The 14579-nt window shown below is 42.1% G+C and overlaps 1 protein-coding gene across 2 annotated transcripts in view; it reads right to left on the bottom strand.

Annotated features, from left to right (window-relative positions):
- The window catches only part of arhgap39 (Rho GTPase activating protein 39), a 197321-nt gene extending 187727 nt beyond the window's left edge, over positions 1-9594 (bottom strand). Inside the window, exon 1 of one of the 2 annotated variants that reach the window (XM_052461380.1) lies at positions 9240-9594. In XM_052461380.1, the coding sequence (XP_052317340.1) occupies positions 9240-9250 (11 nt within the window). In that variant the 5' untranslated portion in view covers positions 9251-9594. The remainder of the gene's footprint in view (positions 1-9239) is intronic. The other variant, XM_052461382.1, reaches the window with a different exon arrangement.
- Between the last annotated feature and the right edge of the window lie 4985 nt (positions 9595-14579).

The raw sequence follows: 14579 nt of genomic DNA, 5'->3' as shown, positions 1-14579 counted from the left end.
GACAGACAGACAGACAGACAGACAGACAGACAGACAGACAGACAGACAAGCAGTTAGGCAGACAAGCAGACAGACAGGCAGACAAACAGGCAGACAAGCAGATAGGCAGACAGACAGGCAGATAGGCAGACAAGCAGGCAAGCAGACAGACAGACATGCAGATAGGCAGACAGGCATTGCGGTCCAAGAGCCCTGCCTGAACGGAGAGATATAAATATTTTACCCACTGCATGTTTTGGTGAAACACACGAGCCCTGGCGTATCGCCGCCCCACCCCGACCCTCTCCGTCTTTCTCTGCTTCACTCACTGGATCGAATGTTGGACTGCCAGGGCTGGGGTGGTGCAGAAACATAGCCTCTTGGCATATATATGATTGTGAACTGCTCAATTGGCTACTAACTGCTTGATGAATATGGTTAAATACCATGAAATATAGTGAAACCACCCAAAAAGGCCATCCATGAGTAAACGGTGCCTGGGGAGATGACTATGTAAAATGGCAGCATGCTGCATAACTACATCGAGTCGGGTTTCATGTGGGGTAGGAGAAGGAATGACAGGTGCATAGCAACCAGCGGGTTGGGATATAAAGAAGGAAGGGCAGCGACAAGAGGGAGGCATGGGGAATAGCGAGGGTCGAGGAGAGAGCGAGGGAAGAATTCAGCAGCTGTGCGTGTGCCGGTATCGATGCCAGTACACTGATGCTGCTTGCCTACTCACTCAGTCCGAAGCCAAGCCCTACCACTCCCCCACGAAAATGTACTGGCTTTCTCTTGGAAAAGGAATGTTGACAGTGACATACTGAAAACATCACAACGTGTCTTTATCTGACGGCTAAATTCAACTCCATGGCGGATGACTGTCCTCTGAAATTCCAAATGCACAATAAGCTCCAGCAGAATAGCCATCTGCAGCAATGACCCTGTCCTGCCTCTGTAAGAACTAACAGCAATTCTAAATTCACCATGAGCCTATATAGGCTCCACGACATGCCACTTAGAATAGATTCCCCTGCATGATCCGCTATGTAAGCTTACTATTCCGGTGCTGCTGCAGAGAGAGAAAATACCTTGATAAACCCCATGCCGGAATAGCCTACCGCAGCAAAATTGCAAGGGACAGCCAATTCAGCTCCTCACCAATACAAAATTACATAATCCACTCTAGATCTCCGTCCGCACACACCACTGGGCGCACACACTACCGACAATCCCACAATGTAACACCTTTCTGTCATTTCAACAGTAAAATACCATAAAAGTGTTTCCCAGAACGAGTGCTGTATTTTGCACTGCATTTTGGGTAAAATGCTGAAATCAATGCTATTTAATACCTGTTAATGGATGCTTCCTGTAAAAATTACTCTTAACATTCTGTATTTCTTTACAGTAATAGCTTATGCCTACAGTAGATTCAAATGGTCTGTTTCAGGCCCCAACCTCATGCTGTCAGGTGAGCCACATGAAGCTCAGACTATTTTTGTAAATATAGTTTTGAAGCGACGGTGAAGTAGAATAATAATTTCAGCAGCTGCTGGGTAGAAAACTTGACTTGTTTATAAGTAATCTTTATTGCTAGCCAATGTTGAATTACTGTATATTTTATTAGCTAACCTAGCTAGCTATCTACAGTTGAAGTCTGAAGTTTACATACACCTTAGCCAAATATATTTAAACTCAGTTTTTCACAATTCCTGACATTTAATCATAGTAAACATTCCCTGTCTTAGGTCAGTTAGGATCACCACTTCATTTTAAGAATGTGAAATGTCAGGAATAATAGTAGAGAGTGATTTATTTCAGCTTTTATTTCTTTCATCACATTCCCAGTGGGTCAGAAGTTTACATACACTCAATTAGCATTTGGCAGCGTTGCCTTTAAATTGTTTAACTTGGGTAAAACGTTTCAGGTAGCCTTCCACAAGCTTCCCACAATAAGTTGGGTGAATTTTGGCCCATTCCTCCTGACAGAGCTGGTGTAACTGAGTCAGGTTTGTAGGCCTCTTTGCTCACACACAATTATTCAGTTCTGCCCACACATTTTCTATAGGATTGAGATCAGGGCTTTGTGATGGCCACTCCAATATCTTGACTTTGTTGTCCTTAAGCCATTTTGCCACTACTTTGGAAGTATGCTTGGGGTCATTGTGCATTTGGAAGACCCATTTGTGACCAAGCTTTAACTTCCTGACTGATGTCTTGAGATGTTGCTACAATATATCCACATAATTTTCTTGCCTCATGATGCCATCTATTTTGTGAAGTGCACCAGTCCCTCCTGCAGCAAACACCCCACAACATGATGCTGCCACCCCCGTGCTTCACGGTTGGGATGGTGTTCTTCAGCTTACAAGCCTCCCCCTTTTTCCTCCAAACATAACAATGGTCATTATGGTCAAACAGTTCTATTTTTGTTTCATCAGACCAGAGGACGTTTCTCCAAAAAGTATGATTTTGTCCCCATGTGCAGTTACAAATTGTAGTCTGGCTTTTTTATGGGGGTTTTGGAGCAGTGGCTTCTTCCTTGCGAGCGGCCGTTGAGGTTATGTCGATATAGAACTCATTTTACTGTGAATATAGCTACTTTTGTACCTGTTTCCTCCAGCATCTCACAAGGTCATTTGATGTTGTTCTGGGGATTGATTTGCACATTTCGAACAAAAGTACGTTCATATCTAAGAGACAGAACGCATCTCCTTCCTGAGCGGTATGGTGGCTGTGTGGTCCCATGTTGTTTATACCTGCGTACTATTGTTTGTACCGATGAACGTGGTACCTTCAGGCGTTTGGAAATTGCTCTCAAGGATGAACCAGACTTGTGGAGGTCTACAATTTTTTGTCTTAGGTCTTGGCTGATTTCTTTTGATTTTCCCATGATGTCAAGCAAAGAGGCACTGGGTTTGAAGGTAGGCCTTGAAATACATCCACAGGTACACCTCCAATTGACTCAAATTATGTCAATTAGCCTATCAGAAGATTCTAAAGACATGACATAATTTTCTGGAATTTCCCAAGCTGTTTAAAGGCACAGTCAATTCAGTGTATGTAAACTTCTGACCCACTGGAATTGTGATACAATGAATTATGAGTGAAATAATGATGGAAAAATGACTTGTGAAATAATCTGTCTGTAAACGATTGTTGGAAGAATTACTTGTGTCATGCACAAAGTAGATGTCCTAACCGGCTTGCCAAAACTATAGTTTGTTAACTTCTTGGCGCCCCCATCCCGTTAGCGGGATCATTTTCGTCAACATCCGCTGAATTGCAGAGCGCCAAATTCAAATTAAATTACTAAAAATATGAATTTTCATGAAATGACAAGTGCAATATGGCTAAACACTGCTTAGCTTGTTGTTAATCCACCTGGCCTGTCAGATTTCAAAAAAGCTTTACAGCAAAAGCTATCCAAGCGTTTATGTTAGGACATCTCTCTCAGCAGACAAAGCATTACAAACAGCTTGCAGCAAAGTAGATGGTCACGATAGTCAGAAAAGCAATAAAATTAATTGCTTACCTTTGATGATCTTCGGATGTTTGCACTCACGAGACTCCCAGTTACACAATAAATGCTCCTTTTGTTCCATAAAGATTATTTTTTATATCCAAAATACCTCCATTTGGTTGGCGCGTTTTGTTCAGAAATCCACAGGCTTGAGTGGTCATGACGGGGCAGACAAGAATTCAAGAATTCCAAATAGTATCCGTAAAGTTCGTAGAAACATGTCAAACGTTTTTTATAATCAATCCTCAGGTTGTGTTTACAATAAATAATTGATAATATTTCAACTGGACCGTAGCTTTTTCAATAGGAGAGAGAGAGAAAATGTCTGCTCCAAGCTGTTGCGCATGCAAAACTCTGCTGGCACCCAACCATCCACTGACGCGATGTGACCCTTCTCGCTAATTTTTCAGAATAAAAGCCTGAAACTATGTCTAGACTGTTCACACCATGTGGAAGCCATAGGAAAAGGAATCTGGTTGATATTTAAATGGAGGGAACGCATGCAATGGAACAAGGAGATTAGTTTCTCTTAGGCATTTTCCTCAGGTTTTCACCTGCAATATCAGGTCTGTTATACTCACAGACAATATTTTGACAGTTTTGGAAACTTTAGAGTGTTTTCTATCCTAATCTGACAACTATATGCATATTCTAGATTCTGGGCCCGAGAAATAGGCAGTTTCATTTGGGTACATTTTTCATCCAAACATCAAAATACTGCACCCTACACTCAACAGGTTAACGAGACATTTGTGGAGTGGTTCAAAAACAAGTTTTAATGACACCAACCTAAGTGTATGTAAACCTCCGATTTCAACTGTATATCACAGCGTAGCCATCTAGATATCACCGTGATACAGTTTACTCAATGGGGAGAGCATGATTGAGTAAAGCCAGTTTGTCTACATTTTCGGATGACTCAACACTATATAATTTAGCTACTACATCTAGTGAATTCAGTCAACACTTAACAAAGAACTGAAGTTAGTTTCAGAATGGGTACTCATTCAAAGGATTTTCTTAATATTTACCTTTTTCAACATTGTAGAATCATGTAGTAACCAAAAAAGTGTTAAACAAATCAAAATATATTTTATATTTGAGATTCTTCAAATAGCCACCCTTTGCATTGATGACAGCTTTGCACACTCTTGGCATTCTCTCAACCAGCTCCACGAGGTAGTCGCCTGGAATGCATTTCAATTAACAGGTGTGCTCTGTTGAAAGCTAAATTTGTTGAATTTCTTTCCTTCTTAATGCTTTTGAGCCAATCAGTTGTGTTGTGTTGTGGTATATAGAAGATAGCCCTATTTGGTAAAAGACCAAGTCCATATTATGTCAAGAACAGCTCAAATAATCAAAGAGAAACAACAGTCTATCAATACTTTAAGACATGAAGGTCAGTCAATGCGGAAAACTTCAAGAACTTTGAAAGTTTCTTCAAGTGCAGTCGCAAAAATCATCAGGAACTATGATGAAACTGGCTCTTATGAGGACCGCTACAGGAATGGAAGACCCAGTTACCTCTGCTGCAGAGGATAAGTTCATTAGAATTACCAGCATTAAAAATTGCAGCCAAAAAAATCTTAACAGAGTTCATGTAACAGACACATCTGTGTGAATCAGGCCTATGGTCTGGAGTCCAAACTGGAGATTTTTGGTTCCAACCGTCGTGTCTTTGTGAGACGCGGTGTGGGTGAACGGATGATCTTTGCATGTGTATTTCCCACCGTAAAGCATGGAGGAGGAGGTGTTGGTGTGGGAGTGCTTTGCTGGTGACACTGTCTGTGATTTATTTAGAATTCAAGGCACACTTAACCAGCATGGCTACCACAGCAATCTGCAGCAATTCGCCAGCCCATCTGGTTTGGGCTTAGTGGGACTATCAATTGTTTTCAACAGGACAATGACCCAACACACCTCCAGGCTGTTTAACATTTTTTTGGTTACTTCATGACTCCATATGTGTTATTTCATAGTTTTGATGTCTTCGCTATTATTCTACAATGTAGAATATAGTATAAATAAACCCTTGAATGAGTGTGTTCTAAAACGTTTGACCGGTAGTGTAAATAACTGTTTTAATGTTACTGAACCCCAGGAAGAGTATCTGCTACCTTGGCAGCAGCTAATGCGGATCCTTAACGCAAATACAAACATATGAATGGCAACCACATCAGGATTTAGCTGTCAAAACCCTGTGTGATTGGGTTCATTTGGCTCTCAGCAGTGCAACATAAGCCATCGTTTTGCAGGCAAGGAGTGTCCATATAGCCTCTCTTCCCGAACCATTTGTTTAATTTAAACAATATTGTTCCATAATGATACCGTATTAACTAAACCCGTTCACTTTACCAGTAGTATGCAAACATCTGGTGGCACAAAAAGAAAGGAAAATGTTGTGAATCTGGTAAAGTAATCTGTGGTATTGAGTAATGCTATAGCAATGTTATATTAGTTTAGCTATGGTTTGAAGTAATGTGTATCTAGCTCAGTGGTTCTCAACTGGGTTTTATCCTCAGGACCCAAATTGAACTAATATTTGCATCGGTAAAATACAATCTGGAAAAATGTCACGTGTGCTCCTGTCTGTGCTTTGTTCGTGTTTCTTGTTTTGTTCATTTGTTTATTAAATGATGCACTCCCTGAACTTGCTTCCCGACTCCCAGCGCACACGTTACGAAAACTATTTTAATGCTATAATGATAGTACATTTAGAAATTAACATGACAAGGGAACAACATTCCCACCTCTTTCATTGTCAATAATACAATTATGCCCAATGTTAATAAACTCAGTGGTCTGAGACCCAAATAGCACTGCTAATAGCTTGAAAATTCTACAATTTAATTAAGAAAAAAAAATGAGTTTATTATCTTTTCTACGCCCTTTCTACCTGAAGTTCTTCATTGAGGTTTAGACTAGAGCATTCTTTCATAAAAATATGTAAAACACGTTTTTTTTCCTTCCTCAGACTTCTTTCAAAACAAATTTAGGTCGTGACCCACCAGTTGAGAACCACTTCTTAGACTGGCCTCATCACCATTTTAAAAGGTTTTTAATGAAGTTTTTATGAAGTTGTTATTATCTAAACCACATGTGTGGTTGGATAAAGTGCACTACTCCATTGTCATGCATAGCTATCTACTAGTTTAGGTGTTCCTGACTTTAATTGTTTGCTACAGAGTTGGTTGCTCAGGTTCAAGACAGGCATGGTGAGTTAGATCATTAGCGTGTAGTTCACTGATGCTTTCACTGATGTCTCCCTGATTAGTTCTAATCATGTTCTATTTGATGTTTCTCTGTTTTTTAAACGAATGTAAATGTTTTTGTGCAATCATGGGTCCTCCTTATTTCCATGCTGGTGGGTTAAAATTCCAAGCCCTTTTTGGAGAGACCCATAGTATTTGTTTTTGGACTGATTTTTGTAAGTCGTTGAATGGACCTGGCTGGCGTGATCTCCAAGAAGCAGACTGCGGTGGAGGTGTTGTAGGATTATCTGAGGAGCTTAGGGCAGCCTGAGCCCAATGGCGGGTGCAGAGGGTAGACCTCCAGTTGCTGCTGTGAGCCGTGGAGGAGCTGCTGTCGTGGAGGAGCTGCTGTCGTGGAGGAGCTGCTGTCGTGGCCTCATTAGTGGCGTCGTCCTGGGAAGGTGGAGGTTTCCCCAGTAGTCCAGAGGTGCCCATGTCCCAACCTGGGCTACAGCTCATAAAATCCCAGGATCTGCTTGTATTGCAGAGGCTGAGTGTATGTGTGTGTGTGACCTGAAAGTGGAAGGTGTTCCACAGTGGGACCATATGCTATGGTATTCAGCAGTTGTACATGAAGGATCAGTCTTGTGAGTGGGAGAGTCAGCAGCCATTTGTGTCAAGTTGGAACTCTAAACATTTGGGTTTTCAGTGACTGACTAATTCTCTGCAGCGCTCGCCACTGCGTTTGCAAGCTGGTGAAGGGGAGAGTAAATTGAAGATTGCAATAAAATGCCATCACTTATACCTTTTTTCAATGTGTGATTGTGTTAATTGGGACCAAAACTATTTAATTATTCAAACCATTCCATATACATGAACCATCAACTTCATTCACATTTACCATCAACTTAATTCTCAACAGTCAGTCGATTTGAGTGTTTTCAGGTGTGTTGTTTTTTTATTTTTTTATTTAACCTTTATTTAACTCGGCAAGTCAGTTAAGAACCAAATCTTATTTACAGACGGCCTACCGGGGAACAGTGGGCAGAATGACAGATCTGTACCTTTTACCTGGTCAGCCTTTCGGTTACTGGCTCTACGCTCTAACCACTAGGCTACCTGCTGCCCCAAAAAAACTTTATTGGTTTGTGTCTTGAAATGTGGTCTGTTTGAACAGTGGGAGAAGAAAATGTTTGGAAGAGTTAGTAGACATACTATATGCTCTGGAGGGATGTTCTTTGTTGTTATAACCATACGTTTTATAGCCTAATAAATATTTATTGAATTCTGACCATTTTTATCAGTCCAGTTACAGTACTCTTGTTGTATTACTCAATTGAGTTCATAAACTATATTGAATATATAGTTCATAAACTATACTGTACAGATTCCTGGTTCAAATCAACCCTGCTGTAATATAATGTTTTACAGTAAGGACAATTACTGTGAAATATATTACAGCATCTATGCTGTAAAACAAAATTACAGTATTAAGCTGGCAACTTTAGTGCCAGGATAATGATGTACATTTCGAGGTAAAAGTTGTACAGTGCATGCATACACCTCATTGACCGTGACATTAAGCTAAATTCTGCAAGCCACGGAGCAGGTCTACCTCCAGTTCACGCTGTCGGTTGCAGATGTAGAAGCAGGAGTCGAAGCCAGTGAGGTATTTTTCTCTGTTTGATAAACATGCTCGAATTTGCATTAAGTTCTATGCACTCACGATACAAATGACTGTTGTAATTTACATATGGGTGAATGACCCCTGCAACACATTTAATAGGTATAAATTATTAACTCTTGCTGAAGGAGAGATTAGGTTGGTTCGGAGCATATAACATCACTAAAAAGGCATGTGTAGTCTAAGCTATTTTCATTTGAACTCCCAAGTAAACAGGTGTTTTTACCTTTTTGGAATAGTCCATAGCTGGCTGAGCGTGGGGGCAAATAAGAGTGTTCTATGGTTCTAGATGTGGCATCCTCGGCTCGCGGGTTCCTTCTCCCTCGCAGATGGTTAGCAAGCCATCGAAATGCTGAGAGTTGGATTGCTGGCCCTGCCCAACTACCCATCATATCGGTGTACTAACCCCAGAAATGCGTAATAACACAAGTTTCACTCGCTATGGTTTCCGGTAAAGCATATCAACTACAAAACAGTGTAGGTGTTTGTGTTGCCAGGTGAGATTCAAGGCTGAGGGAAAAAACAGGTGCATTCACAGTGCTGCAAACACCCTCACAGAAACAGATGCTGCTCGTGCCGCTGGATCTTGAGTTTCACACACCGAAGGGCTGGATAGGACAAGTCCTCCAGCTACCCGGTAAAGATGGCCAACGGGAGTAACATGACCACATAAACGAATAAACTGACCGAGAGGCAGGATAGCTCAATGCCCGGTAACATTAGCTAAGAAAACACAGAAGATATCCTTTTGCCTCAGCTCAGTCCTGGCTAGGTCGCCAACGAAGAAGCATCGCTACAGAATACATTTCATTGGACACATCAGCGACGTAAGAATATAAATCGTTTCAGCCTTACTTACCGCTCTGCCATTTTACCGGTCGTTCCCAATTAAAATCCGTTAGTAATAATAATCCCCACAACGTCATCCATGTTGCCAAAATCGCTGTTTCTGCAGTCACCGAACTACTACTGTAGCTCTCTCCTCGATGGAATATGGTGCACGAACTCCTAGCACGCAATGCCCGTTTCTCCGTCACTGAGCTGACGTCACCCAGTTTCAACCAAGAGCGCCCGAACTGCGTTTCCATAGTAGCACGGAAATGCCAGGATTCCGACTCCCGAGTCTAGAAATAAGTATTAATCGTCTGATAGAATGAACCAACAACAACCCGCAACAAAATATGTGACAATAAGGTCGAGACCTCTTGTCAAAGTCCGTAATTCTCAAGGAAAACCTGTCCAAACACAAAACAGAAGTAATTCAGCCATTAATTTATGAATTCATTCAACTTTCATCCATAGGCCTGTTGCAATGACTGACTGTACTGTGTCGACTTTCCCACCGAATTTCATTTTTTTAAATACCTTATTTGGTAGTTTCTCGCAAGTTATGCTATGTATCTTCAGACATATGAATCCGCGATCGCTTTTTGCTATAGTGGGGTACATCAATCTGGTATAAACGCATTTGTTCTCAACTCGGGGAGTAAGAGACCGAGCGCTCTGAGTGGGGCTGGATTGCTGCTAATGATGGGCATCTGCTGCTCTGTGTCTGGAACCTGAAGGGTGTGAAAGCAACGCCCCCTAGTGTTCATGTGGGTTACAGACAACTCCACAGCCCTGATTGCAAAATGGCAATTTGGCATGTATTTATTCCTCTGTTCCCCGTCATGTCTTTGTGTGAAATTATTTATGTCTTATGTCTTGTACGCACTAGGCTAAGCGTTTGTTATTTTCCGTGTGTTTTCACAAAGCTTATTTGTATTGTTATACATTTATGTTGTGTGACTATTGTGCGCGCTATACACCTTGCCTTGTTGCTGGAGGAGTTTTTTTTCGTAGTCTGTATATCTCTCCTGCCGTAATGAAGTGTGAGCCTGTTCACAACTCTCTGCTCTCCTGCACCTGACATCACCTCAAGTGCGCACACGCCTGACAGTAATCCGCACATTTTAAAATGACCACCATCATTCCTTTTCACAAGAATTCTAAGGCTTCATGCCACATCTGTAACCATGAAGTGCTTTGAAAGGCTGGTTATGGCACACATCAACTCCATCATCCCAGATACCTCTTGACCCACTCCAATTTGCATACCAACCCAACAGATCCATAGATGACGCAATCTTAACTGCTCTCCCCACTGCCCTCGCCCACCTAGTTAAAATGAATACCTACAGTTGAAGTCGGAAGTTTACAAACACTTAGGTTGGAGTCATTAAACCTTTTTCAACCACTCCACAAAATTCTTGTTAACAAACTATAGTTTTGGCAAGTCAGTTAGGACATCTATTTTGTGCATGACACAAGTAATTTTTTCAAAAATTGTTTACAGGCAGATTATTTCACTGTATCACAATTCCAGTGGGTCAGAAGTATACATACACAAAGTTGACTGTGCCTTTATGTAACAGTATAATTTTAAACCGTCCCCTCGCCCATACCCGGGCGCGAACCAGGGACCTTCTGCACACATCAACAACAGTCACCCACGAAGCATCGTTACCCATCGCTCCACAAAAGCCACGGCCCTTGCAGAGCAAGGGGAACTACTACTTCAAGTTCTCAGAGCAAGTGACGTAACCGATTGAAACGCTATTTAGCGCGCACCGCTAACTAAGCTAGCCGTTTCACATCCGTTACATTTAAACAGCTTGGAAAATTCCAGGAAATTATGTCATGGCCTTAGAATCTTCTGATAGGCTAATTGACATAATTTGAGTGTACCTGTGGATGTATTTCAAGGCCTACCTACAAACTCAGTGCCTCTTTGCTTGACATCATGGGAAAATAAAAATAAATCAGCCAAGACCTCAGAAAGGAAATTGTAGACCTCCACAAGTCTGGTTCATCCTTGTAAGCAATTTTCAAATGCCTGAAGGTACCACGTTCATCTATACAAACAATAGTACGCAAGTATAAATACCATGAGATCATGCAGCAGTCATACCACTGAGGATGGAGATGCGTTCTGTCTCCGAGAGATGAACGTACTTTGGTGCAAAAAGTGCAAATCAATCCCAGAACAACAGCAAAGGACCTTGTGAAGATGCTGGAGGAAATGGGTACAAAAGTATCTATATCCACAGTAAAACGAGTCCTATATCGATATTCCTTGAAAGGCCGCTCAGCAAAGAAGAAGCCACTGCTCCAAAACCGCCATAAAAAAGCCGGACTCTCGTTTGCAACTGCACATGGGGACAAAGATCGTACTTTTGGGGGAAATGTCCTCTGGTCTGATGAAACAAAAATAGAACTTTTTGGCCATAATGACCATCGTTATGTTTGGAGGAAAAATGAGGAGGATTGCAAGCCGAAGAACACCATCCCAAACGTGAAGCACGGGGGTGGCAGCATCATGTTGTGGGGGTGCATTGCTGCAGGAGGGACTGGTGCACTTCACTTCAAATAGATGGCATCATGAGGGGGAAAAATTATGTAGATATATTGAAGCAACATCTCAAGACATCCGTCAGGAAGTTAAAGCTTGGTTGCAAATGGGTCTTCCAAATGGATATTTGTACTGACTCTACACACACGCACACCCACTCACTCACATACAATCATCATATGCGCTACTGCTACTCTGTTTATTATATACTATACATATCTACCTCTATCACTCCTGTTACGTTCCCCAGTTTCTGTGTTGTCTTTTGTGTATTTGAGTGTGTTTCAGGACATGGCGTCCTGAAATCCCCCGGCAGCTGATTGGTCGACCCCACAATTAATTGGAAAGCTGACCCCGCCCCCTCGTCAGGACGCAGCTGTCTCCAATTTCCAATGCCTTCAGAAGCTATAAAAGCCAATGTTCTGTTGTTCAGGTGAGAGATGGATTGTGATATAGATCATGGCTGAGAGAGGCGGTTCATGGCTGAGAGAGGCGGTTCATGGCTGAGAGAGGCGGTTCATGGCTGAGAGAGGCGGTTCATGGCTGAGAGAGGCGGTTCATGGCTGAGGGAGGCGGTTCATGGCTGAGGGAGGCGGTTCATGGCTGAGGGAGGCGGTTCATGGCTGAGGGAGGCGGTTCATGGCTGAGGGGTCTAGCATGTTGGTCGTTGGTATGTACTATGTTAGTAGTTGTTGGTAGCAGCTTTAGTATGTTCTGTGTTTGTTGCTTTGTCAGAGCTTCTTTAATGGCCTGAGTTTTTTTTCTCAGTTTTGTTGTGAAGTGGATTGTTTAATTTGTTCCCAGGGGGGAAGGGGAAGGCACCTAGGGTGTGCTTAGGCAAGAGGCCCGCGGGCATACATATACCCGTAGTATATTCACTGTCTAGGCACACTAGGTAAGACCTGGGCGGACCACCCCCTGTATTTTGGTTAGGTCACCAGGTAGTGGGGAGGCAGGTACGGTAGGAGAGGGGGCTTTGAGATGTACTTTCTTTGCTTTGGTTCCGTCCAGCCCCTTTTCCCCATATTACCGTGTGACGGAACAAATTCTTAGTAAGCGGTGAATTCTGCCGCACTTACAGTCCATACCTCTTTCGCTTCATGTTGAGTTGTAGCAGGGTGTTGCGTTCCCACTTCACAGAGGTGTGCGTAACACTCAAGTATCCCTGCACATTGTAAAGATGGTATTGACCGTGTATATAGTATGCTTTCTCGTGTTCTCTTTCTATTTTTTGTGTTCGTTCTACCTTATGCAATACTGAACAAAAATCAAACGCAACATCTAAAGTGTTGGTTTCATGAGCCAAGTGAAAAGATCCCAGAAATGTTCCATATGCACAAAAAGCTTGTTTCTCTCAAATTTTGTGCACAAATTTGTTTACATCCCTGTTAGTAAGCATTTATCCTTTGCCAAGATAAACCATTTACATGACAAGCGTGGCATATCAAGAAGCTGATTAAACAGCATGATCATTACACAGGTGCACCTTGTGCTGGGGACAATAAAAGGCCACTATAAAATGTGCAGTTTTGTCACAACACAATGCCACAGATGTTGGAGTGTGCAATTGGCATGCTCACTACAGGAATATCCACCAGAGCTGTTGCCAGAGAATTGAATGTTAATTTCTCTACCGTAAACTGCCTCCAACGTCATATTAGAGAATTTGGCAGTACGTCCAGCCAGCCTCACAACCATAGACCACGTGTCACCACGACAGCCCAGGTGTTCCACATCTGGCCTCTTCACCTGTGGCATTGTCTGAGACCAACCACCCAGACAGATGAAACAGGAGTATTTCTGTATGTAATAGAGCCCTTTTGTGAGGAAAAACCAACTCTGATTGGCTGGGCCTGGTTCCCAAGTGGGTGGGCCTATGCCCTCCTAGGCAAACCCATGGCTGCGCACCTGCCCAGTCATGTGAAATGCATAGATTAGGGCCTTATTTATTTAAATGGACATATTTCCTTATATAAACAGTAATTCAGTAAAATCGTTGAAATTGTTGCATGTTGTGTTTAAATTTTGTTCAGACTATTTTCAGTATAACATTGTTAATGATTACTGCATTGTGTTTACAGCTAGCAAGAAAGGCATTTCACTGTACTTGTGCATATGACATTAAAACTTGAATATTTGGGGTGTATGATACTTTTGGTGAATAAACTCCAATAATCCATTAATTTAACATAAAATGTGCCAAATCGGTGTGCATTTCAATGAAGTGGATCCTTCTCTCATCCTCTGCTTCCCTTCATCTGTATTGATCGGAAATAACTGGACAGTTGAAAGCAAATCCCTTGTAAAGATCCACCACATTGCTTTCACCTTTCCTGATCTGTTCTTCTAATTAGTGCAAATGAGGGATGAAGGCCTAACTACTGAGATGCACCAAAAATTATCTATTATATTCACAAGCGTGGGGTGGCAACTCTAACGACGGAAATACGTGTCCTCAACAAGGGGGATCGATTCATCTTGCCCGGGCACACGTGTAGGCGTGTTTTACACCTGCATAAACCAGGCACGGTGCCCCACTCTGTCCGAGGGCGAAGTCGGCTCAAAACATTAACTCATTAACTAGTCATGAGTAGGATACTGTGTTTTCACACGCAAAAGTGATCGGTTTTGATAGAAACGCTTTATATGCCTTCCCAGTGAAAACTATTTTGAAAATTAAAACATTGATTTTATGGAAAAGATAAATATGTTTCTGGATGATGCACCAGGCTGTCTTGCTGCCAAACATGACAGTGGCTCAGATTACTGTTCGATTCGCCCCAGGCCCAGACCATTCTAGCCAATGAG

The sequence above is a fragment of the Oncorhynchus keta genome, chromosome 1 (assembly GCF_023373465.1).
Source record: "Oncorhynchus keta strain PuntledgeMale-10-30-2019 chromosome 1, Oket_V2, whole genome shotgun sequence".
In the NCBI taxonomy this organism is placed as follows: Eukaryota; Metazoa; Chordata; class Actinopteri; order Salmoniformes; family Salmonidae; genus Oncorhynchus; species Oncorhynchus keta.
Note: the sequence above shows the minus strand (reverse complement) of the source record. Positions and strands in the feature narration are given on the sequence as shown.